This window comes from Phoca vitulina, unplaced genomic scaffold (assembly GCF_004348235.1).
Source record: "Phoca vitulina isolate PV1807 unplaced genomic scaffold, GSC_HSeal_1.0 scaffold47, whole genome shotgun sequence".
NCBI lineage: Eukaryota > Metazoa > Chordata > Mammalia > Carnivora > Phocidae > Phoca > Phoca vitulina.
In genome coordinates, this window is record NW_022589750.1 from 6,010,454 (window position 1) to 6,036,564 (window position 26,111).

At 40.5% G+C, this 26,111-nt stretch overlaps 1 protein-coding gene across 1 annotated transcript in view; it reads left to right on the forward strand.

Annotated features, from left to right (window-relative positions):
• Positions 1-26,111, forward strand: part of MAP2K4 (mitogen-activated protein kinase kinase 4) — a 132,843-nt gene that overhangs the window by 64,928 nt on the left and 41,804 nt on the right. The window contains exons 5-6 of the mRNA XM_032431939.1: positions 10,439-10,558; positions 23,739-23,858. Coding sequence (XP_032287830.1) covers positions 10,439-10,558; positions 23,739-23,858 — 240 coding nt within the window. The remainder of the gene's footprint in view (positions 1-10,438; positions 10,559-23,738; positions 23,859-26,111) is intronic.

Sequence of the window (26,111 nt, forward strand, 5' to 3'; positions counted from 1 at the left end):
GGTCCCATTTTGCATGACAGTGGAATAACCACTGAATGATGATTACGTTTCTGGGCCAGGGTCAGAGAAATTGGGATCTGGGAGAAACACCCAGCAGAGTCAGGTCCACAAATGATTTGCACATCAGAGCAAATCTGGGGACGCAGGAGTAAAGTGTTAGGAAGAGTGGCTGCAGGCCCTAGCTCAGGCCCGTGGGCTGGACCAGAGCAGTAAGACGGACACACGTTCCTGCAGAGGGAGGAATGAGCCTTCAGGACCTGACAGCATGTCCTTCACCTGACCCTGCCTACAGCATAAACCCTGCACCCACGCTAGACTACCAGCTTCCCTGTTGTTTTCTAACAGACCGTGTCCGGATTGACTCTTGAAGGTCTGCTTGTGTCTGTCTGTGGGCTTGTCGGCAGGGCGAGTAGAAAAGAATGCAGATGAGAGGGAATCTAAGGGGATGATCTCGATGCCCCTAAAGATCGAAGGCAGTGGGATTGTTACTTAGAGGGGTGACCCTGGAGTGAAGCTGTCACGTCACGGGCCAGTGGAACGGATGGTGGGCAGGTAGGTGGGGATGGGAAGGTGTCATGTTGAGGTTGTCACGGTTGATATTTACGCATGAGCTTCCAGTCTTCTACTTGAGAAGTCATCTGTGTTAATCAGGGAGATGGCCTGGCTGTTTGAGGTTAGGTGCTTAGGTCAGCCTGAGTTAGCGATGTGAAGGGTTTCGGGTGTTTTCCCTTTCTTGCTCATGGGCCTAATTGGTCTTATTCCTTCAACCCTCAGGGTGTTTTCTCTACTCTTGCAACTCTTCTGTTGCATTGATTTGAGTCCTGACCGATCCCAGGCTGGTAACTTGATCTCGATTCCTTCATTCCTGCCTCTCCGTGGTATTTGGATCTTGCCTTCCGTGTCCTTTGGGAGTTGAGACCTAGGTCAACCCTCCTGCCTGGTGGGAAGCACCAGAGCCCTCCGCCTGCCCATATCAGCAGTCCGCAGCTCCGCCCTTGCCTGAGCAGTGTGGGGCTTCCATCTGCTCAGTAGGGAGGCCTCCTTGATGTGGACGGTGCTGCACGTGTGGGAACGCAGGGGTCGGCGAAGGACGGTTGCGCGTTTTCCCTGCCACAGCAGACCCCTGGCCATTTCTACCAGAAGTTCCATTACTGAATAATTCTGGTGGGAACTGTGAGCCTTCTTGCACGAGGTTCATTTTAGTCCTTAAACATTGGTCTTGCATACTGTTCTGAAAGCACTGGAATGATAGTTGACAGGAGTGGCCTTAAATTGGAAAAGCTCCTTTCTGAGGGTATAGAATGCTTTGTTAGGCAATCTCATTGAGTTTTAGAAGGCCACAGTGCTAGTGTTTGATATTCCAGATCACTTGTGGGGTGCAGGAGTCATGGCTATCTGGTTTTGAGTTGAGGCTTGATTCCAGCACCTTCCACTCTTATTTGATTAGCTAGATCATGTGGCTTAATTAAGAAATCCGTGGTTGGTGGAACCGAAAGAAGCCATGGTGTGAAACCATACTATTGGATGCTTCTTAAGGTTGCTTGAATATTGCGGTGTTGCAGATGAAAAGTGTTAAGTGGAGTCCTTCCAGGAGTGGGCAGATCCAAAGGACACAGCAGGGCTGTCCTTCTATCAGCCTTGGCTTTGAACTCAGGTCCCTTGTCTAGTCGGGGTTGGTACTCCTCATATACACATGTTTCTTTTGCTCCTAGGGGTTTTCACACCATGGCTTCTTTCAGTTAACAGAATTGTATATAGACCCTAATAAATAATATAGACAAAATAGCACTTTTTTGGCCAATGTAAGGGGTAGGAGATGGGATCCCCACCTGCCCATATTGGAAGCTCTTGGGACATGAACTCTGAGGAAAGCTCTGGGATCTGTATCTCAGCCGATGTAGTAATTTGGAGAAAAACCTTACCACACTTCACTCTAAATGAGGATCATCTAACCCCATATTTGATACACCTTCTCCACATTTTCTGTCATTTTTGTTGTTGTGGTCTTATGGCCATGCCTCCAAAATTGGTTATACATCAGATTTCCTCTCGTATCTCACTTTAGTGTCATGGGTACTGAAGTAATAATCTGTTATTTATGATCTTTAGGCCCTTGCAAAATGTTAGTGCTAAGATTGTGCCCTTAGTATATGGATGATGTAATTAGTAAAGAGGAAGATGATACCATCCTTAATCAAGACATACCCAGCTTGTCCCATCAACTTTGCCCTCAGGGCAGCTCTGCCCATGATGTAGTAAATACCCCATATATTTTTGGAACTGATCTCCCAGATTCTCTGGTGATGGGTAACAGAGCCTGTGTAGAACTAGGAATTAATTGGGCCTCAATATCCTCAGTGAGGAGAATAGGAGGTATTATTGTTAATTAATTAATTTGATTAAGATACAATTGAGAGTTCATTAAATTGATTCTAAAGACTTGGGTGATTTTGCGATTAAGAATTAGTATTCTTTCTTCCTGCCTTAGTGGAAACATGTTTTCATTTAAAACAATTGATTTAACAGACCCTTGTTATTTGTTACTCTTTGGCATGAAAGCCAGTTTTGCATCTGTGATCAGCATTCCAAATACTTGGCTTTTTAAAACTGTTTCGGCTAATGTTGCTCTCTGCTTTGACCTCATTAGTGATGGCATGGTGAGGCAGAGACAGTGGACATTTTTGTATGTGATCTATTTAGAAGACTCTAGCAGCTAAGGATGAACCTGTGTAGCAGGGGTAAGTCTTCCTGCCTCTGTGGGATATGGAATCTTTGTTTGAACTTAGGAACGTAAGAATGCCTGAGATTTCCTGCAGCCCAGAGGAGGGGGTCATAGCACACTGAGGTGCTGCAGAGGTTTCTGGGGTTTTCCAACTTTGTATTAGAACTGACTTCTGGATGTTTCTGCTGGGAAAACAGCATATTTGTAAGGATCCACTGGGGCACTTAGGGATCTGAGTGTGATCCTTGCTCTCCTGTCCCCCACATCACTGATTCAGGTTGGCCTGAAGTCAGCTACTGACTGGCAGTAGACTCCCCTTCATATCTTATTCACAGATATTAACCTTAGGAGGGTTTTTTAGCAAGGGATGCTTAAGGAACAGAGTGCACTCCTGGCTTGGCAGTGTTGGGTTTGTAGATTCCAGGAACAGGACCCATTTTCAAAATATTATCACAACTGTTTCAATTAAGATAATCCTTGTTCTTTTCATGTTTTGATTTGATTTTTTTTTTTTTTTTAGAGATTTATTTATTTTAGAGGAGGGAGGGGCAGAGGGAGAGGGAAAGAGAGAATCTCAGACTCCCCGCTGAGCGTGGAGCTTGAGGTGGGGCTCGATCCCACAACCCTGAGACCGTGACCTGAGCCGAAATCAAGAGTTGGACACTTAACCAACTGAGCCACCCAGGCACCCCCTCACCTTTTGATTTTAAATGATATAGTTGCTGTGGAGAGGTGTTCCACCTAAGATCCCACGTGATCTGTTTGCTCATGTACCAGTTCAAGGATTTCTGCATGGGTGATATTTATCAACGTCCACTTGGTACAAAAGGTCAACCCAGGGAGATTTTGGTTTCATTCTTGTCCTGGGAGTGTTGTCCTAGCTATCATGCCACTCTGGCAAGACATTTGGCAATTACTTGAAACATGGAATCCTAATGTTTTGGTAACCTTCGTTGATGATGGGTGCTTACGGGTAGGAATGAGCCACAATCATGGAGATGAGTTTTAGCTACTGCCAGTGATTGCAGATCCCACACTGCTTTGCTGAAGAATATATACCTTCTGGTGCTCCGATTTGGGTTGGTGGCAAGTTGAAAATGACACTTTGCCATGCTAAGTGTCAAAATCCTAATAGCTGGCATCATTTTATCTGATGTCAAATTGTCTTAATGCCTGGATAGTCTTTGAAGCCATCCACTGATTTCCTGTATGGTGATTGAACCTATCACCTTGCTGAGTCTCGTCGTATCCATGCCCTAATTTCTCATCGGCAAACCCACTTCTCTTTTCACTTTGAGTACTCCAAGTAGCTGAAGATGAACGTGTGTAGCAGGGCTATGAGTCACCGACCTTACTCTTACGACCTTGTTATACTGCCCTCTGGACCTTCAGCTGAGCCCCACACAAACCTGACATGAATTTGTGAGAATTTAGACACCTTATCTACTGGGACTAGCAGTCATGCCCTTCCGCATTAATTATCCCATTTCTTCTGTTTTCCCCACATCTCATCCCCCCATATATTTTCTCCATTTCAAAATAAAATCCAAACAAGAATATCAGAATAAGTAGATATTTTGTACGTTTCTTTGAGTGTGTTGCTGTCTTCAAGTCTGCCTTTCTAAAGTTCCTTCCTGGACTCCTCAGTTCTTGATTCCTGATCTGTTTGCAGATGACTTGTATCTTTTTTGCCTGGAATGATCCGATCCTAGGAACTAACATCTGTGACACACATTGTGGAGCTGCTGTTTTTAATCAAGAGCATCTATGACTTGTCATCAGTTTTGCCTTATTCTGAGTTTTTCGAGCATATGATGAGCTCTTTCCCCTTTTCTGAGCAGGAATGGGATCAGGTAACCCAGAGGGCCTTCCCCACACCCACATTGTCCAAGAGATAGAGCTTGTCACCTGTCTGACCTTTCCTTATACCTTGAGTTGGTAGGAAGAACTCTGGGTTTTTGGTGAGGGTCAGAAGTTCTCACCCCAGGACCCAGACAGACACAGACTGGGTCATTGCATGGCAAGCCCTAGAGCTTTGGTGTATACCTGGCCTCTCTAGCAACTGAGATATCTTTGAGAACTCTGACATGGAGATGTAAGGGTTAACTCTGAGTCAGAGTGAGTGGTGTGCACCACTAGCAGCTGGGTATTTAGTTAGCACCTAGAAAAATGTTCCTTGGTGATCTGCTTCTGAGGACCTACCCTGTGGGCCTATCTTACTTTGCTTCCTCTACAGCTTGTCCCTTAGCCATTGTGTTGTCAACCTTTCTTCCTTTTCTCTTTGCCACAGTTGGGTGGTCCTGGCCTTATCTCATAACAGCGATTGGGTCATCATGACACTCTTTCCTTTTATTCCTTCTCCATGTTTCTTCTGATCCCTGAAAATCCATTTAGGAAAGGAAGAGAAACAAACAATGAATGAATGGTTTCTTTGAGAGTGTCTACTGCCTGTTTCCATCCATCTCATTTGCTTCTCCCCCCCAGTCCTTCAGTGAATGTAGTTTTAATAATTCCCACAATCCTTTTCCATTAGAACAATGGGTCTTAATCTACTGGAAAGTTCTTCTTACTTATGTTAGTTTTATCCCCACCCATTCATCTCTGATAGGTACAAACAAATTGCGTGGGGGAGGTTGGGTTGGCTGGGTTTAGAGATAATGTGCAAGAATCATCTCAGCGTGAATGTCCCGGTATATTTAGAGGCCATCTGGAACTACGCCACATTTAAATAGTTGTTCAGTATCAGTAAAGGAGTATTTATGCTTTAAATTTAAATTGTTAAACATCGAGGCATTCCAAATGAAGGCCAACTATAAGCTGCCAACATTTAAATTTACCAATGACTTCCAGATGCCACATTGTGTAGAGAGAAGGAAAGCAACCTTTCAACCAGTTCTTGGTATTTCTGTCTGCATGATTTGGACTGTTCTCAGAGTGGACATTGTTGTGTTTTGTGCACGAGGTAGGACAGGGCAAGAGGACAATTTCTAACTTAAATTTTTTAGCTTGTCCCATGGAACCTGTCAGCTTTCTATCACTGCAGCTTAATCTGTATGGAATTCCTAGTATCTGAGTTTGTGGCTGCTGCAGCCAATGGCATGAATTGGACGGGCTGTCTTAGAAAAGTGAAGCTCTGTGGACTTTTAAATTTTTTTAATTATCAAAATTTTTTTTTTTTTTTTTTAAGATTTTATTTTATTTATTTGAGAGAGAATGAGAGACAGAGAGCATGAGAGGGAGGAGGGTCAGAGGGAGAAGCAGACTCCCTGCTGAGCAGGGAGCCCGATGCGGGACTCGATCCAGGGACTCCAGGATCATGACCTGAGCCGAAGGCAGTGGCTCAACCAACTGAGCCACCCAGGTGCCCCAATTTTCAAAATTTTTAAATTTTTTTGAGAGAGCGATGGAGAGCAAGTGGGAGGAGGGGTGGCAGAGGGAGAGGGAGAAGAGAGTCTTAGGCAGGTTCCACACCCTGTGCGGAGCCTGACACAGGGCTCGATCTCACGCCCCTGAGGTCATGACCTGAACTGAAACCAAGAGTCGGACGCTTAACCAACGGAGCCACCCAGGCGCCCTTGGGCTAATTTTTAATTTTTAATTGGATAAGAACCATGTATAACTCCAAAAGTCATAAAAACAGAGGACTGGGTATTCAGTTTGTCCTTTTTCTGTGTCCCTGAAAGACTTCATTGGAGTCATTTTGATGTTGCTGATCTGTAGCTACATGCTGTTTTTATTGGCATTTACCTGCTTTTGTTTGGAGTATAAAACAACCTTGAATAAAAATTTGGACGACAATTAAAAAATTTTTTTTTAGCTTCAAGAATATCGATTTCTTCACTGTGGAAAACAGCTTCTAATGTAGGGTAGTAATTCTTGTTTTGGTTTGAAGGGTTTTCTCTATATTTTGTTCCAAATAAAGTAAATCTTGTGATAATTTGAAAATACTTTATTATTGGAAAAGCTATGTGGATTGATTTTCAAAAAGTATAATTTGTCCCAAGAGCATGTAATAACTGGAGCTAGGTTAGTGAAATAGTGACAAGTAAAAGAGCTCAATAGTCCCATAGTGAAAAAATTAGTGATTTTAATGAGTTCTGATATTTGGTTGAAAATGAAACTTTTAAAAAAAACTTAAGGTTTGGAGTGCCTGGGTGGCTCAGTCATTAAGCGACTGCCTTCGGCTCAGGTCATGATCCCAGGGTCCTGGGATCGAGCCCCGCATCGGGCTCCCTGCTTGGCGAAGAGCCTGCTTCTCCCTCTCCCACTCCCCCTGCTTGTGTTCCCTCTCTCGCTGTGTCTCTCTCTGTCAAATAAATAAAATCTTTAAAAAAAAAAAAACCCTTAAGGTTCTTGAGATGATTTTCTTAAATATTTTGTGGTCTTGTGTGAGCTTTTCAACCCCATTCTTTACGAGGAAAAAATAAAAAGGTTTTCCGAACTCAAACATCAGTCTTATTTAACTTTTAAATTTATGATATAAATAAAAGTTTTCTGTGATTCAAGACATTTATCAATACATTTGCTTTCTGAACATTCTAATTACGAGAGATTTTTATGTATAATTGGTGTCACCTTTGGGCTTCCATTTTCCATTCTCCTCCCTCTATTAAGGAAAGCTTTTTTCTCCCTCCTTAATTTGAAGATCTAATTGGCTTTTATGAAACGATTCATGAATCAGGCAGGATCTCATCTAGCAAGGAGAGGGGAGCTCCCAAGGACAGTTTCATAAAGGGAAGGGAAGTTTGTTCTTGTTCATGTGTTCCAATTTGAGTGATTATTATCCCTTAATATTAGAAAGTCCTGGCTGTTCTTATTTCCAGTGATAAAAATCTTATCCATACACATTGTTTTGTTCCATTAGAGAAGCGTTCCCGGTCGTGACTCTTACTATTAAGAATTCTTTCATTTGAGTCATTGATGATTGTTAAGTATTCTCCAACTTGAACATTTATTGAATTAATTGAGTTAAAATAACTAATTTGAAGTGACCACTGTTGTAGGTGTGTGCTTGTGGTTAATCCCCTGAGTCCTTTAGTCCTTTTGAATTAGTTTATTTTATTACATGCTCACATATAATACGTGTTGCAGTATAATCCTAAAACTTCTGTATATTGAAGAGTTTGGTCACTTGCTCAGCCCCAAACAATTCTAATGCCGTACCAGCAGCTACTCCTCTACCCGCTCCCTGTCCCTCGGACCAGATGTTCAGAGAGCACGAAGAGATGGTGATCCGTTGACCAGTGTCCAAGAGCGGAGTCCATTTCCTGGTAGACCAGTAGGCCATCCAGCAGCCCCGTGTTCTGTTTTGTACTACTGGGGTGGCATTAAAGAATAGTTTACAGATGAATAGATTTTACTGCTGTGCTGATGAGCTCAAAGGTTTGAGCTGTGCCAGGAACTCTCTCCATTCCGGTGCATGCTAATCCGGTCCAGGATTGAGAATTAGATACCGGTCCTGTGCTGGGACTTCAGTCAGGCCTCCAGTCCATGCAGTAGCATGCATCCTTTCTGCAGCTGCTGCAGTATGTGTAGAAGTTGTCCTCAAGAGTCCGTTACTGATGATAACGATCGAGGTTTTGGCTGTAATATGCTTTCCAATAGTTGAAATACAAGCATTTGTGCAAATGGAAATTTAGAAAACCGTATAACCTGTTTGGGGAAACAAATTAGGAAAGAGGACATCTTTTATAATAGTGTCTTGTGAGTGTGAGTTAGTGTATTTATACTTGCCCATATAGCCGTACAAGTGAAAATAGAAAAAAAATATTTTTAAACCTTTTAATAGTGAGAATTCTTTGGTTGGTGGAAATTTTCCCCAGAGTATCATTTCCTTTTTCTACCCCATTTGTCTCTAGTTACCAGCTCTCTGTCTTTTAAATGTAGATATATGAGGTTGTTAAGTTTTTATTAAAAAATTGCCTTCCCAAACTAGTATTTTCACAGCTATCCTTTTAGTGTTATTGTTTTAAAAACAGGAATAAATGTAATTAAAATGTTTACCAAAATTATTGATGTCATGGTTTTGAACTAATAACAAATTACATCTCTGGGCTATTTTGACTTTTTAAAAATACACTTTTTGAGCAAACATTATCCTGATGTTGATTTAAAAGAAAGCTCATTAATCTCCAAACTATGAAAATATAGAAATGAGAGAAAGGAGGCAATTTTTCTTAATTTTAGAAGTATCAGTCTTATTTTGTCGTTATTTTTTGTTCTTCTTATGTATTTACCATTTCTTGTTTATCTGGGTAGTGATATTCAGTGTAAAAGTCTTAAATAAATCAGTGTATACAAAGACGGATGCTCGTTAGTAAATTTTATTTGAAATTTATTGAAGTGCTGTAGCTAGCAGGCTATAAATTTTAAATAGCAAAATTAAATGTGTTTGTATTTGGAATATATGGAATTCCTCATTTAGTGGGGAGAGAGGAAAATGCACGAACCTGCTTCTATTCCTTCTGCAACTGCTTATCGTCATGTTACGTGGAATACATCTTTTGTATCTCTCTGTGCCTCTGGTTTCTCTTCTGTAAAATGGGCTCAAGAATTTAATTGTCTGCCTTCATCCCTTTCAAGAACATTGAGAACAGATACCTTGCAGTCTTTGGAAGACAAAATGCCACCTTGTGTAGTTTTTGATATACTAACGTGCCTTGTAAGTATGTACTATGTGTTGTACACAGTGGTGCGGTGTGACATTGTGGACTTTTTTTATGAGAAAAAAGTTGTTTGCATGCCTCAATGTGAAACTATAACTTCATTATTCATGTTTTACATTTTCTGAACTTGATTCTTTCCTATCTCTCTCTCGTGCAGCGGGAACTGTCCCTCTGAACGTCCCCTGTGTACCCTGCTGTTCCCGGGTGGGCGGTGGGCGGTGGGGGTACTGCTTTTTCGTGGCAGTCTTTTAGAAGTGTGCAGGGAAATTGTACAGGTGGGTTAGGGATATACCGCAGGTCTGCCGTGTACAAAGAAGAGGGCCTCATCAGTGTAGGAACAGGCATAGAGCCCTCCCTCATCTGTAGGTTTTCTTCCACATGTTCCTACCGCCCTCCATTCTGACCCATGGGGTGGAGAGTCAGGTAGAACTTTTTGTTCTCAGCATATAGAAAATGTGGTGAAGGGGGGAGATTGCAGCGTAGGATTTGGGAGGCCGGGAACGCTGTCTGTGTGCTGCACCTACACTGATTCCCATTGTCACCTGTTCTGGATCATCTTCCATCTCTAACGAATGAGGATGCAAGGGGGTAAGGTTGCCAGGGGGCGAGGAGGGCTGTTCTTGCATTGAATACCTAGATTCCATACAATAAAGCTATCTGTGAAGCTGATTATGCACATGAAAACTGTTTAAAGTATAGCTCCTGACGCTTTTCTTTATATTTGCATGTGAGGGTTAATTTTCACTGCTTAGGAACTTTGTTACATAACTTCCAACGTCATCTGTGGATGCTTGTGGTTAAAAAGCCCTGTGTCCTTTAAAGAATTCCTAAGTGCTATTTTGTTTAAAAAAAAAAAAAAATCCTAAGTGCTATTTTGTTTTTCTGTGATAAAAATTGTTCTTGTAAAGTCTAAGGAAGATGATAATTTTTATGTCTGGTTAGTATTTATGACGTTTGCTTAGAAATTTTTAGTCTTGTCGTGGTAGTGGTTTTTCTCAGGTTTCTAAAGTTGTTTTATGTTTTTGTGACATCTTTTGTCATTCTTTTCCAGAGAATTCGGTCAACAGTGGATGAAAAAGAACAAAAACAACTTCTTATGGATTTGGATGTAGTAATGCGGAGTAGTGATTGCCCGTACATTGTTCAGTTTTATGGTGCACTCTTCAGAGAGGTAGGAATAAACAATTCGGGGTTTTAGCTGACGAATAAATATCTCATTGGAATAAATAAGAGGATGGCAGGCTTAGATTCTGATCTTCAGCTAATTGTCATACATCAGCAATAAGCTGATTTCTCAATATTTTAGTATATAGGCTGTGAAAATCTACACATTCATTTCTGACACTCATTGTTCCTTAGTTAAGGGGTGAATCTCATACTTTTCAAATATATATTTATGGCTGTCATTTGTGAATCCCACATTTCCTTTCTTCACTTGTAGTTTCTGTTCTTTAAGACCCCGACAGATCAGCTGACTTCTGAATGTTAACGCTTTGCCGTAGGTTGAGCTCTCTCTCTCTCGGCTTTGAACTCCCTCAGTGTTGCCCCCACCCCCCTTTTAAAAACTTTTATTTATTTGTATCATCAGCTGTATCTGCATTTAAGGTAAGCATTTACTCGCCCTCAGTACAGCCCATGAGGAACTTCACAAGTTCGGTAGACATTCTCTTAGCTAATCTTGTTACCCAGATCTATCTAGTAGAGACTGCATGGTCTCAGGATCATGTGTCTCCTTTTGGCCTCTGGTTATTCTGTGTGCTGACGTAGCTCGTCACTTCTGCCTCCAGCTGTCAAACCCACATCCTCATTTCCAGTTATCCCACTGCCTGAAGCAGGGAAGGGAGTTAGGGCGGCGGGTAGAGCCGGAGCTGGGCCTGAAGGAGACACTTTACGGTGTCAGGACAGTCCTCACACACTTGTGATACTTAGGTGAGGAGGACTTCAGCTGGATGAACCCCGAAGCACTTTTAATACTCTTTATAAAATACCATTCTCACTCTGAAAATGTTAGGATTGTGCTGGTGGGGTCCTTATGAGCTAGTGAGAACCCCCCCTCCCTTCTTTTTGGGACAGGATCACAAAGTATGTATGTAGCTTTGGGGGTTTTGTTGTAGTTACTAACTTAAAAAATACTGGGTTGTAAGACAGGACTGACTGTCACACTGACTAGAAATATATGAAGTCTTGTCATTGGAGACGACCTTTGAGGTTAGTCAATTAATTCCCGCACTCAGTCCCTACGTTTTTATTTATTTGTTTTTCTGTGCTCCTAATAGGTAACACTCGTAGGTGGAAGCGTCCATTGCTTTGCTGAGTCACTAATTAATCACTGTTAATTCTAGACTCCTGTAGTTTCTTTCTACTTCTGTCCTGGTACTTTTTATGACTCAGATCATCGTTTTTGTGCCCAGATACACCGGTAGTCCCTTGCGACAGTACACAGTCACGTATTCAGGGCCATACCTGTGTTCTGGACTGTGCTGTTTGTAAGATCACAGATCTGGAACTTTCTTCATGTTGCACAAGAGTCTCCCTTCTTCCCCCAAACCATGAATTTAGTCTTTTTTTTTTTTTTTAAGATTTTATTTATTTGACAGAAAGAGACACAGTGAGAGAGGGAACACAAGCAGGGGGAGTGGGAGAGGGAGAAGCAGGCTTCCCGTGGAGCAGGGAGCCCGATGCGGGGCTCCATCCTGGGACCCTGGGATCATGAGCTGAGCCGAAGGCAGACGCCCAATGACTGAGCCACCCAGGCGCCCCGAATTTAGTCTTTATAATCACTAAATCCTCTGGCCGTGTTACTCTTCAGATCTTCTGCAGAGCAGGGGATTGGGCTAGAGTTTCTCTCCTAACTGGATTCCACAATCACCTTTTCCAGTGCTCTGGTCCCTGCCCCTCGAGGCTCCTACTGGCTCTATCTAACTATATTTCACCTCCATAGAGCTCGGGGACGCCAACCTAGTTCTCATGTTCATTGTTTAATCATCCCTTTAAGCAGCATTTAGGTGTATAACCCCAGCCTACACAGGGTAGAAGTCTGATTTTATGAAAAGAAGGCAGAGTAAGTGATACCCAGGATTGCAGAGTATTGGAAACAACACAGAAAGCTTGGAATAGTATCTGAACAGTGTCCTCATTGTTTCTTAGGAGAAGCTGGGTAAAATTCAGTGTTAATATCTCAGGGGGGTTGAAGGGAGTTGAGATATGCAGCCGTAAGCACAAACATCTGTCGAATGTTCTATAGTTTTCACGCATATTCTCTTCGTAACAGTCTCAGGACGTTCGGGGGCATTATCCCCTTCTCCAGAGAGGAGGCCGAGGTTTGATGGGAGTCACATAGCCATTACGTGGCAGAGATGGGACTTCGGGGACAAAAATATCACTGTTCTTTCTGTTATAGAACAAGTGGTCCAGGGATGAGGAACTTTCAGCTTCATTAAAAAAAATAATCTACTTTTTAACATTGCTGCAGTTTTTGAGTATGATCAGATGAAGGCTGAGGAACTGTACAGTTAAGCTGTATAAAGTCACAAAATGCCCAGAGAGGCTGAACATGAACTCCCCCTCCCCCGACCCACCCCAAGAAGTAATAGGTACTTTCTGAATTAAAAAAATGAAGTTTAGGGGCACCTGGGTGGCTCAGTTTAGCGTCTGCCTTCGGCTCAGGTCATGATTCCAGGGTCCTGGGATCGAGCCCCGCATCGGGCTCCCTGCTCCGCGGGAAGCCTGCTTCTCCCCCTCCCACTCCCCCTGCTTGTGTTCCCTCTCTTGCTATCTCTCTCTCTGTCAAATAAATAAATAAAATCTTTAAAAAAAAAATGAAGTTTAGAAGCAAAAAGTTCACCTTTAAAGAATGCATAGGCAGAGTGTGTTTCCTATGGTTACAAAGGTTAAAATGTTAAACAGATTTAATAAGCGTTTAGAGAAACATTTTTCTTTTGAGTTTGATCACTTTTAAAAGGATCTTTTGGGTGACATGACCTTCAGTTCTAATAATAGACCCACCGTTCTGGGTTTATGAAAGGAAAGAGTAGAAGTGAACATATGCAGTCTGGACTTCTTACCTAACCACTGCTGTAAGACAAATGGCCTTTAATTCCCGTCACTGTGAGGAACCCTCCAGAACATTTCATTTTATAATTTGTATGCCCATAAGACATCAGTTCGTGGTCTGGTCCAGTCAGCCATCAATCAAGGAGCTTGTGAGATGTTAGTTTTCTTCTTCTGGCAGCTTCTCTGTAGAGATTAATCTTGCTGTTGGGTAATAATTGAGCCTCTGCAGGTCCCATAGCTTTGCTCAGAGCAGTGACTGAATAATATTTAATACTGAAGCTGGAAACTTATTTTTTTGCCATTGTCTCCAACCCTTTATACTTCTTTCTGAATGGAACTGAACTCAGATAAAAAGCCCAAAGTACAACTTGGATTTGATGTAGAAGAATTCTATGACACCTAATTGCACAGGTTTCTAAACTCCTTTTCAGACCTTGTAGACGGGAAAACAAAGAGCTTGACAGTATTGAATAATATACATAACTTCTAGCCTATAGCTTGCATCAAGGTCCTCACCTTCCGTTTATCTTATCAACACTGAAACCTAGAATCACATGAAAAATGTCCTTTAATATATACATTTTCAGAACTTAAAAGCATGGAAGCCCTTACTTCAAGTATCTTTTGAGGTTGGAGAAATTCTAGTGAGGGAAATACTATTCTGAGTAACTTGTGATTATAGAACGTCATTGGATTATATGAAAGGCATTGATATTAGCTGAATTTAATGTCCTCCTCCCTTTCTATCCCTGCTACTGCTCATGTTCTTTCCTTTCCTTCCCCCTTGCACAGCCTTATGGAGGTAAAATCAAGACGATAAAATGCACATATTTAAAGGGAACAGTTTCATATGTGTGAACAAGTGTTTGCACATGTGGAATTATCACTGTAATCAAGATGGTGCACATTTCCATCACCTGCACGTTTCCTTGTGCCTGTGGGTCATACACACTTCCCTTCTGCTGCTAGACATGAATGTGCGTTTTCTAGAATTTCGTGTAAATAGAATCATACAGTATGTATGTTTTGTCTTCCTTACTCTGCATAATTGTTTGCAAGTCCTGTTGTGCGTGTCAACAGTTCAGTTATATTGCTGAGTAGTGGAAGTAGTCTTATCCCATGGTGGGTTACACTCTACTTGGTTTACTCCTTCACCCGCTGAGGGACTTCTGGATTTCTCTGGTTTCTGTCAGTTACAAATAAGGCCGCTATGAGTGTTTGTGTACAAGTCTGTGAGCGGATGTGTGCTCTCCCTTCCCTCGGGTAAAAACCTGGGAGTGGAATGGCTGGATCATGTGGTAGGTGAATGTTTAACTGTTTAAAACTGTTTTCCAAAGTAGTTGTACTATTTTCAACCTTCACCAGTAATGTAGGAGACTTCTCTTTCTTCCACATCTTTCCCAACACTTGGGATGGTCTTTTTATTTTTATTTTTTTTTTTAAGATTTTATTTATTTATTTGACAGAGAGAGACACAGTGAGAGAGGGAACACAAGCAGGGGGATGGGGAGAAGGAGAAGCAGACTCCCCACTGAGCAGGGAGCCCGACGTGGGGTTCGATCCCAGGACTCTGGGATCACGACCTGAGCCGAAGGCAGACACTTAATGACTGAGCCACCCAGGTGCCCTTGGGATGGTCTTTTTAATTTTTAGCCATTGTAATTGGTGTAGACTGGAATTTCATTGTGTTTTAAATTTGTTTCTTTTCTTTTTTTTAATTTTTAAATTTTTAAAAATTTATTTTTTTAAAAGATTTTATTTATTTGAGAGAGAGTGCACATGCATGAGTGGGGGTATGGGGAGGGGGGCGGCACACTCCCTGCTGAGCAGGGAGCCTGACATGGGGCTCCATCCTAGGACCCTGGGATCATGACCTGAACGGAAGGCAGCACTTAACTGACTTAGCCATCCAGGTGCCCCTCTTCTTTTTTTTTTTTTTTTTAAGATTATTTATTTTTAAAAGATTTTATTTATTTGAGAGAGGGAGCACAAGCAGGGGGAGGGGCAGAGGGAGAAGCAGACTCCCTGCTGAGCAGGGAGCCCAACTCGGGGCTCGCCCCAGGACGCTGGGATCACGACCTGAGCTGAAGGCAGACACTTAACTGAGCCACCCAGGTGCCCCAAGATTGATTTATCTGAGAGAGAGTGAGCGTGTGCACTCATGCAATAGTAAGCAGGGTGGGGGGGTGGGTAGAGGGAGAGGGAGAGAAGCAGATTCCCACTCAGTGTGGAGCCCTACAAGGGGCTCGATCCCAGGATCCTGAGATCATGACCTGAGTCCAAATCAAGAGTTGGCTACTTATCCAACTGAGCCACCCAGGCACCCCTAAATTTGTGTTTCTTTAATGGTTAGTGATGTTGAAAGCTTTTCATGTGCTTGTTTACTAACCATATGTCTTCTCTGATGAAGTTCCTTTTCCAACTTTTGTCCATTTTTTTTAAAAAACTTGTTTTTTTTGTTTCTTCTTCAGTTTTGGGAGTTTTTATTTTTATTTCATTTTTAAAGATTTATTTATTTACTTGAGAGAGAGAGAGAGAGAGCATGCGTGCACAGGGGGAAGGGGTGGAGGGAGAGGGAGAGAGAGTCCCAAGCAGACTGTGCTCAGCCTGGAGCCCGACTTGGGGCTCCATCTCACAACCCTGAGATCATGGCCTGAGCCGAAACCAAGAGTCATACTCTTAACTGACCGAGCCACCCAGGCGCCCCTTGGGAATTTTTAAAAAAATCTATTCTGGATATAGGTTTATTATCAGTTACATGATTGTAAATATTTGCTGCCCCACCTATGGCTTATCCATTATACTCTTAACAGCATTTTTTTTTTTGGAAAGTGAAGGTTCCTAATGCTGTTGTAGGCCAATTTGTTAGTTTTTTGTGTTTTTTTAAAAATATATTGTGTTTGGGGCGCCTGGGTGGCTCAGTCGTTAAGCATCTGCCTTCGGCTCAGGTCATGATCCCAGGGTCCTGGGATCGAGCCCCGCATCGGGCTCCCTGCTCAGCAGGAAGCCTGCTTCTCCCTCTCCCACTCCCCCTGCTTGTGATCCTGCTCTCACTGTGTCTCTCTCTGTCAAATAAATAAAATCTTTAAAAAATATATATATATATATATTGTGTTTTTGGTGTTGTAGCAAAGGAATCTTTGCTTAACTCAAAGTCACTCAGATTTTCTTTTATGTTTTCTTATAGCAGTTTTATAGTTTCAGATATCACATTTATATTTATCATCCATTTGGAGTTAATTTTTATATGGTGGAAGGTATGGATTGATGTTTGCTTTTTTGCATGTGGGTATCCTTTGCACTTTTGTCAGAAGTCAGTTGTCTCCATGTGTGTAGGTCTATTTCTGGACTGTCTAGTCTTTTCCACTGATCTCTTTGTTCTGTATTTATACCAGTTCCACACTGTCTTGATTCCTTTAGCTAGTCTTAAGATCAGGTTGTACTGGTTTTTAAACCTGATTCCTTTTAGAGTTGTTTTGGCTCTTTAAGGTTTTTTCTTTGTTTTGTTTTGTTTTTTTAACACTGGGTATGGACCCTAAGGTGGGGCTTGAACTCACAGCTGTGTGGTCACGACCTGAGCTGAGGTCAAGAGTCAGACGCTTAACCCACTGAGTCACCCAGGCGCTGCGTTTTTTTCTGTTCTTGTCAGTTTCTACAAAACACAATCCCTGGGATTTTGATTGGGTTTATGCTGAATCTGTAGGTCAATTGGAGGAGTATCGATACTTTAACAACATTCAGTCTAATGACCCATTAACATGGTATTTTACTTCATTAACATTTCTTTAATTTTTCTCAGCAGTTTTTATAGCTTTCACTGTACAGGACTTTCACTTTTTTTGTTGAATTTATCCTTGTTTTTAATATTTTTTGATGCTTTAATAAATGATATTTTAAAGAAATTTGTCTCCTCTTGTTTTGTGACTAATATGAAGAAATACAATTGATTTTTGTTTATCTTGTGTACTATAACCTTGTTAAACTCACTCACGAGTTCTGGTAGCTTTTTGTAGATTCCATCACATTTCAGATTATCATGTTGTCTGTGAATAAAGAGAGTTTACTTCTTCTTTTCAGTTTGGGTTCCATTTATTTGTTTATGTCTTGCCTTACTGTGCTGGCTGGGTCCTCTAGTCCATAGATACAGTGACAGTGGACATCCTTGTCTTGTTTCTGATCTGAGGGAGAGGAAGGGTGATGTTAGCCATAGGGTTTTCATAGATGTTCTTTATCAGGTTGAAGAAGTGCCCTTCTGTTCCTAATTTGCTGAGATTTTTTTTTTTTCAATCAGGAATATATGTTAGAGTTTTTTCCCATTCTTTTTTTTTTTTTCCCCCATTCTTTTTCTACATCTTTAAGGTAATTGTATGGTGTTAAAGAAATTCTTTTTTTCGTATCGTAAGTTACACGGATTGCTTTTCATATCTAACTTAGACAACCTTGCATTTCTGGGATCAATTCACCAGATTATGATATATTACCTTCTTAATATATTGTTGGATTAAATTTGCTAAAATTTTATTTAGAAGTTCTTTTTAAAATTTTTTATTATTTACTTAAGTAGGCTCCACACCCAGTGTGGGGCTTGAACTCACAACCCTGAGATCAAGAGTTGTGCGCTCTACCAACTGCACCAGCCAGGCATCCCTATTACGAAGTTTCATATCTGTTCTTGAGAGATACTGATCCGTGGTTTTCTTACAGTGTTTTTGTTCGGCTTTTTATCAGTGTATCAGTTGGTATCAATGCTAGCCATACAGAATGATTTGGAAAATATTCCCTCATTTGCAGTTTTCTGGGAGACTTTATATAGAATTGGTATTATTTCTTCTGTAAATGTTTGGTAGAATTCCCCAATGAAGCCGTTTGAATTTGGAGTTTGCTTTGTGGGAGGATTTTTTTTTTTTTTAAACACTTTATTTATCTATTCAGTAGAGACAGAGAGAGAGAGAGAGGCAGAGGGAGAAGCAGGCTCCCAAGGAGCAGGGAGCCCGATGGGGGACTCGATTCCAGGACCCTGGGGTCATGACCTGAGCTGAACGCAGATGCTTAACCATCTGAGCCACCCAGGCGCCCTTTGTGGGAGCATTTTTAACTACAAATTCAGTTTCTTTCAAAGAGTTCTATTCAAGTTATGTTTCTTCTGGAGTGAAATTTGGTAGTTTGTTTCTCCGAAGAAATTTGTCCCTTTCATCTAAATTGTCAAAGTAATTGGCAATTTAATGGGTAATTTGCATCTTTTCTATTTTTTCCTGATGGATCTGGCTAGAGATTTATCAGTTTTTTATCAATCTTTCAGTGAGCCAGCTTTCAGTTGTATTACTTTTCTATATTGTTTTTCTGTTAAAAAATTTTTTCATTCTGATCACTCTTCCTGTTTTCTGCATCTTTTGGTTTAATTTGCTCATCTTTTTCTAGTTTCTTAAGGTTGCTCTTGCTTTTTTTAAATTGTGAAGTATTTCAAACATACAGAAACTTCTAGGGGAATCACAGTGTACCCAACACCTCAGATGAGCACTTTGGCATATTTACTCTTTATCTGTCTTTAAGTTATATAGTGGAAGACCTCGTCCTAATCCCCCTTTCACTTTACAGATCTAAACACTACCTTGAAGTTAATATTCCCTTCAACTTCTTCATTTAGGCTTTCCATATATGTGTCTTTCCCTAAGTAATGCATAGTATTGCTTTCTATATTCTTAAAGTTTACATAAATGAAATTATCCTGTATGTGTCCCCCATAGCATTTTTTACTCAGCAGAAATTTCAAGATTCATCCATATAAATATAGATCTTTAGTATATAGGTTTGGTTAATTTATTATTTTATTTTATTTTATTTTATTTTATTTTATTTTATTTTATTTTATTTATTGATTTTTTAAAGTAGGCTGTATGCCCAGTGAACACACACACGACCTGGAGATCAAGAGTTGTTTGCTCTACCAAGTGAGCTGGCCAGGCGCCCCTGATTTGGTTAATTTATCTTAACCGCTTTGTAGTATTCTGTAATTAAATATATCTTTTTTAATGTTTCTTTAATAATACTAATATAGGTTGTTTCTAATTTTCTGCAGTTATAAAATGTAAAAATGACCTCCTTTTGCATTTCTCCTTGGCAGCGTAGGTTACAGATTCTGTATAGCCTATACCTGGAAGTACAATTGCTAGGTTAAATGATATGAATTGTTTTCAACTTTATATTGTCAATTTCCTCTTCACAGTAGTTGTACTAACTTCTGTTCCTACCAGTAAAAATGAGGATTTCCATACCAGGAATTGTATTCAGGTGTCAGTACTGAAAGCTGTTAGTGGTTTACTGAATTTGTGGTTTACATCGTTAAGGTGGTCCTGTGGTCCAGGTTGGCTTGTAGAGTTCAACTGTAATGTCCACACAAAGGAAGGGGAGAGGGAAGAACCAAAAAGTCTGTTCTGGAATCATCAGCCGATTGTGTTGACATCTTGTTGGCTGCCCTTCTCTACATGGGAGACTGGGACATGTATTTTCAGCTGGGCACATTGTATATAACAAAGAGGGGGTGGTTGTTGGGCAAGCCATAAACGTTTATTGACACAGATCTTATTGCTAACATTTGGGATTATTAAATGTTTCATTTTTGGCAGTCAGGTAAGTTTGAAGTGGTATCTTACTTTTAAAATGACATTTCCCTAATTACTGGCAAGGTACAGAATTTTTTACAAGTGTGTTCAGGTCTTCTTATCTGTGAATTGCCTGTGGAATGGATATCCCTTTGCCATTATTCTGTTAAGTTTTGTCTTTGCCTAATTAATTTAGCATAGTGCTTTAGTATTCAGGGTACTAATTCTTTGTTTATATCCAAATAGACGCTTTTGTCTTATTTTTGAACTTTTGGTATGGTATCCTTTGTCATTCAGAAATACCCATTTTAATGGAGTTCAATTTAGCAGGTCTTATCCTTTGTGATGTATTCTTTTCATGTGTGATTTGTAGAAGAAATTTGTCTCCTACCTGAAGTCCTGAAGAACTCTTATAAAAATGTTTTAAACTTTTGCTTTTCAAAAAGTCCATTTGGGATTTTTTTGTATTTTTATTTGTGAATGATCTGAGGTAATAACCTAATTTAACTCTTTTCTATCTGGAAGGCCCCTGGTTCCAGCAACATTCATTACATATTCTATGCTTTTGCAACTGTCTGCTTTGCTACATCTGTCATCCTTCCCGTTTCCATGTGCGCGTGAGCTTTTGAATCTGTTCTATTGTATTTTTACTTCCCCCTCTGTATCATTCCACTGCCTTTTATTATGATAGCTTTTTAAAAAGACTTTGTCTAGTAAACTAGCTTCCCTTCTTTAAAATTGTCTTGGCTATTCTTGGCTCTACTTTTTCTTTTTAAAAAATATTTAATAAATTTATTTGAGAGAGAGTGCGTGCGCATGATTGTGGGGTGGGGCAGAGGGAGAGGGAGAGGGAGAGAGAGAATACCAAGCAGATTCCGCACTGAGCATGCAGCCTGATGCAGGGCTCTATCCCAGGACCCTGAGATCATGACCTGAGCCGAAATCAAGAGTCGGATGCTCAACTGACTAAGCCACCCAGGTGCCCCAGCTCTACTTTGCTATAAGTTTTAGGATCAGGTTGTCCAGGTGCATGATAATTTTTATTAGAATCTACTTGAGTTCTTAAGCTAATTAAGGGGAATCTGACATTTTTATGATCTTGAGTCTTCACACTCGTCAGCATGCTTTGCCTCTCTCTTTGGTCACTTGTTATGTCTTTAGTCACATCTACCACACGTTCTCATAAACGTTTTGCTGCTTTTGTTAGATACATTCCTAGGTGCTTTACAGTTTTCCTTTGTATTGTGAGTGGTGTCTTTTTAAACAGTTTATTTTCTGAGTGCTTACTGTTGGTGTATAAGCATGCCTTTGTTTTTATCTGGTTCTTGTCTCTAGGAACACTTGATCTTAGTGGTTCAGTTTTTCATCATCCTCCACCTTTCTTTTCGGTAAATCCATATTTAGTAATTCCTGCTTTTGCATTTCAGTCGTGTGGGTGTCCCGTCTTGTGCTTGACCATGAAAGTAAGGTTGCTGTCCTGCTTTTTGAGGCAGCTCAGACCATCCTACCCCCTTAAAGCAGCTCCCTGCTGCTGTTACCTATTCTCAGTTATGGTCAAAAGGAACTGCCAGAAGAAATAAGGAGTTACATTAGGTTCTGTGCCTTATCAACCACAAAGATTTCTCTGGGGCTGATTGCTGCTTTGTTCCCCCTTCCCCCCCCCCCCCCCGCCAAGTTCCAGTTTACTTCCTACCTTTATTTCCCGAACTGTTCTGTGTCTCTCTCCCTTGGCTGCCTTCCTGTTTTTCCATCCTTCCCCCTTCTCCCCTCATTTTCTTAACTGGCCTTTTTCACACCGGCCGGACACTTTATTTTGTACTTTATGTATGTTAACTCATTTGATTTTTGTTCTAGTCTGTTGAGGAAGGTAGGGCAACCCTGTTTCTGAGATGAGGGACTGAGGGGCCCAAGCTTACGTAAGTGGGAGAGCCTGGGTAATGAGTCAGGCCTTTTTAGACCCTAATATCAGTGGTCTTTCTGCTTTGTTATACTACTGAAATTAAGGTCCTTCCTTATTGTTTTTCTAAGGAGATGAGTTAAATGTGCTATCTTTTGCTCTAATAAAAAAATTCCAGTGCATCTATTAAGATGGGGTCTTTGGAGTCAAATAAATTCAAGTGTTTGTTTTGGGCGAAGGGTGTTACTCAAGTCTTTTGTGAGCGTCCATCTGCAAGAGCACCCAAAGGAAAGAGCCGCAGAGAGGGAGGAAAGACTTAAATGAAGACGCCAGAAGTAGAAGTTCACTGTGCCAGATAGGTTTTACACATAGCGTCGTGTGAAGCTGTGTAGCTACACGCCTGTGCTGGCAGGTGTCCGTCCTGTTGTCACGGCGCTGTTCCCGGTCTCCGTGTTCAGGCCAGCCTGCGCGGTGTCCGTCCTGTTGTCACGGCGCTGTTCCCGGTCTCCGTGTTCAGGGCAGCCTGCACTTCCTGTGTGTAAGGGCAGCGCCCCGCTTTGCAGGTGCTCAGTCAGCGGATTGTGTTCACGGCTCTGCCCCTGGTTGGCGTTGTCCCGGGCACGCCGTCGTCCCCTCGCGGGCATTCATCTCCTACGTGGTCCGACATCTCCGAGGATACAGCTGGATCCATAAATTAGTAACGCGCAAACTCGTTTGAGACCATTTTTGTCATCGTCCTGATAGCTGTTTTCACGCTCGGAAGGTCCTTCGTGTCCCTTGTCCCTGTGTTCACATCCTCTCAGATCGTGAGAGCCATGGTGTCTGCTCGTACTCCGTGTGTCCTCGAGCATTCCTGTCGTGAACCATGTAGTTTTCCAAGGAACGTAAGATTAGATAATCCCTGGAATGGTGCGCCATTCCCTCTTGGGACATCGTTCGGTGCTTTTGAGTTTTGTTTCTGGGTTTTTTGGTTTTTTTGTTTTTTTCTTTTTGGAGTTTATGGACTGTTTAATTAGATTTCCAGTCATGAGACGACTCTATCAAAGGGTATAAATACTTTGTTTTCTCTTGTTTTATTGTCAAATTGCCTTCTGCCTGGTTTAAAACACACTATGATGCTGCCGACAGTGTTTGGATGATTCAGTTAAATTGTAGCCAGCATTCATGCATCTAGGGAGTGTTCACTGAGGCCCTGCGCTGGAGGAGTGTGTGTGGGTTAGGTAAGGGAGATGGATGACAAACATAACAAATAAGTCATATTTTCTATTAGAAGATTTCAGCACAGAGCAGGGGAGGGGATGCTGAGAGTTGGCATGGCCTGCATTTTAAATGTCAGCCACTGAGAAGGTGGCATTTGTACGAGGATGGGAGGCATTGGGGTTGCTCTGTGTATTTTTTTCTTCCTTTTTTTTTTTTTTTTTTACTAATTTTAGAAATTGATATAGAACCTCCAGATTATTGTAATTTACTTTCTTTGTTAATGACAATGAACAGTTTCCCACATTTTTTATGTTTGTATTTAATTTTGGCAAAATTTGATATTCTTACAAAAGCACAAAAGTTTCTATGTAAGACTGTCCCTGTCTTTACAGTTAAGAGTGGGGAAATTGGGAAATAAGTTTATATTTACACAGGAGGAGACTATTCTGCCCAGGGCTTTAATGAGGAACCAAAAATTACCTCCAGTGCAAGATTAAGAAGAAGATTGTTTTTTCTCTAATTGTATTTCTAGTTTAAGTAAAGGAAAACATGGTACTTAATACTAAGATGTAAAGGAATAACAGATATTTGTTATTTTATAGGGTGACTGTTGGATCTGTATGGAACTCATGTCTACCTCGTTTGATAAGTTTTACAAATATGTATATAGTGTATTAGATGATGTTATTCCAGAAGAAATTTTAGGCAAAATCACTTTAGCAGTAAGTACCTGGTTTTCAAATTGTTCATTCTGTATATACTTACATAAAGATGCTGCTGGAGTTTTGAATGCACCTATCTGAATGTCCTTCACAGAATGCTGTTGACCTTCCTGGAAAATCATTTGTAATAGGAAAAGAAACAAAATCACGTCTGTGGGGTAGTTAATACAACAAGTCGTAAGAACAATTTTCAAAATATGTTTTATGTAAAAACTACAATATTCTGTTCATTAAAATCACAATGAACCATAATAGATTGTGCTGTAAACAAAACCAGAAAAAGAAATTTTCTGTTCCTTTTTAGCCCTGTTGCTGTACTTTTAAATAGGTTATATTCTCACCATTATCTCTGAATTAATCAAAATCACAGCATTCTCCTTGAAGTCCTTCATTGAAACTCATAGACAAAATATCTTTCCTGTGTTTAAGATTTGAGCTGTCTGCTCTAAAATATTGAAATTTTTGACTAGCAATTTCAGTAACCAGCATTGCTATCAATTTGGCCAATTCACTTTTACCAGAGTACCAAAAAGAAAAGAGGTGCTCTTTTACATGTGTGTTTGTAGTTTTGAAAGTGAATTCCTGATCATTTTCTTTCTTGCTCTGAATCTTTTAGTTGACAAAGGTTGTTCACAAAATTCTTTTCAATGGAGTAAAATTAGATTCTTAGAAAGCCCTAAGAATCTGAGCTAATGACATGATGTAGGTTAGTGGATGTGTAAACTAAGTTTTATAGGAAGTTGTAAGTTAGATATTCTGGTTGCACGTAATTTTCTGCCTCTTCCTTTCCTGCATCCTCCACCTCCAGTGTAGTCTGCCTGCCGATGGCCAGTTGATCCTGTTTGGTCATTAAGAGTTAATGTAAAAATATATAGACAGTTTCTGAACTGCATTTTAGTTGTGAAAGGTGTGTGTGTGTGTGTGTGTGTGTGTGTGTGTATAATAGGAATTTTAAAAATCAGATTAAAGTCATAATCTTAAGTTTCATGTTAATATTTTAATTTACTTTGCCAAATTGGTGCATAAATTTAAATATTTTATGAGCTAAATGTTACGTACCCTTTCATATGATTTTATAAAAAGAAGCTGAGTTATTCTAGGAACTTGTTTATATTTGGAAAGATATATGACATTTTATATTGATCATTTTTGTCATCTCTCTCTCTCCAGTATACCAGACCCAATATTATCTTGGAACTTTTACTATTCATAATAATTATAATGCAACAATAGAATAATGAGAGTAGCTAATGGTTATTGAGTGTTTATTTGCATCAGGCTAAGATCTTATGACATTTTATCTTCATAGTGACTCTCTGTGGTGAATAGTGTAACCCCCTTTTTACAGATGACAGATCTGGAGCTTTATACAGTTGTAGGTGGTAAATGATTTAAGCCCAGCAGCCTGATCCCAGAATCCTGCTCCTAACCACTGTGATCACAGGATGATCGTGAAGTTGGAAAATGTAGACAAAATTATTTTATTGTATATTGCAGTGTGTGTAATATAGATAACATAGATAAATCATTGGTTATATATTTGCCTATGTTTCTAGACTTGGTGATCATCCTTTCTATTAAGCACAACATTTAAAATTACTTTGTGTTAAATCTCTTTTTGCTAATTAATAACCCAGTGAACACAACAGGCCCAGCTACTTGAAACATGACAAGTTCTGCATTCCTGACACCCAGCAGCTTGATGGGGCAGAGACCTGACCATTCGATAGCAAGTGGTTGGCATGTTCTTTAGTTCCCTTTTAGTTTGAGGTTGTGGGAAATTTTAATTCAAGTCCCTGTTCCCTGTATTCCTGGAGAAATGCCTGATTTTCTGATCATAAGCAGTGATCAAACAATATTGTAAATTCTGCATAAATTGCCATAGTGGTTGAGCAGAGATACTTTGACTTGGCCAAAATTACTTTGAAGGCTAGCACTGGGCAAAGGTGAATGAATAATTACGAAAAACCGAGGAAATTTGGAAAGACTTATTTAAATTAGAGTTGATAGTGGAACCAGACTGTGGACTCTCTCATACTGAATATTTCCATTCTTGAAAAGTTTGAAGTTGCAAGAAATGTACAACTTTGTAATGACTTATTAAAAAATTATAAGTTACTGGGTTCTTTTTAGCTGTCAGGGAACAGCATGTAACAGTAAGTTTTCAGATCTAAAATAATCATTTAGCATCTTCAGTTAACATAAAAAGTGGACAGAATATTGGAATAATTAAGCTTAAAAGAATGCAAAGGG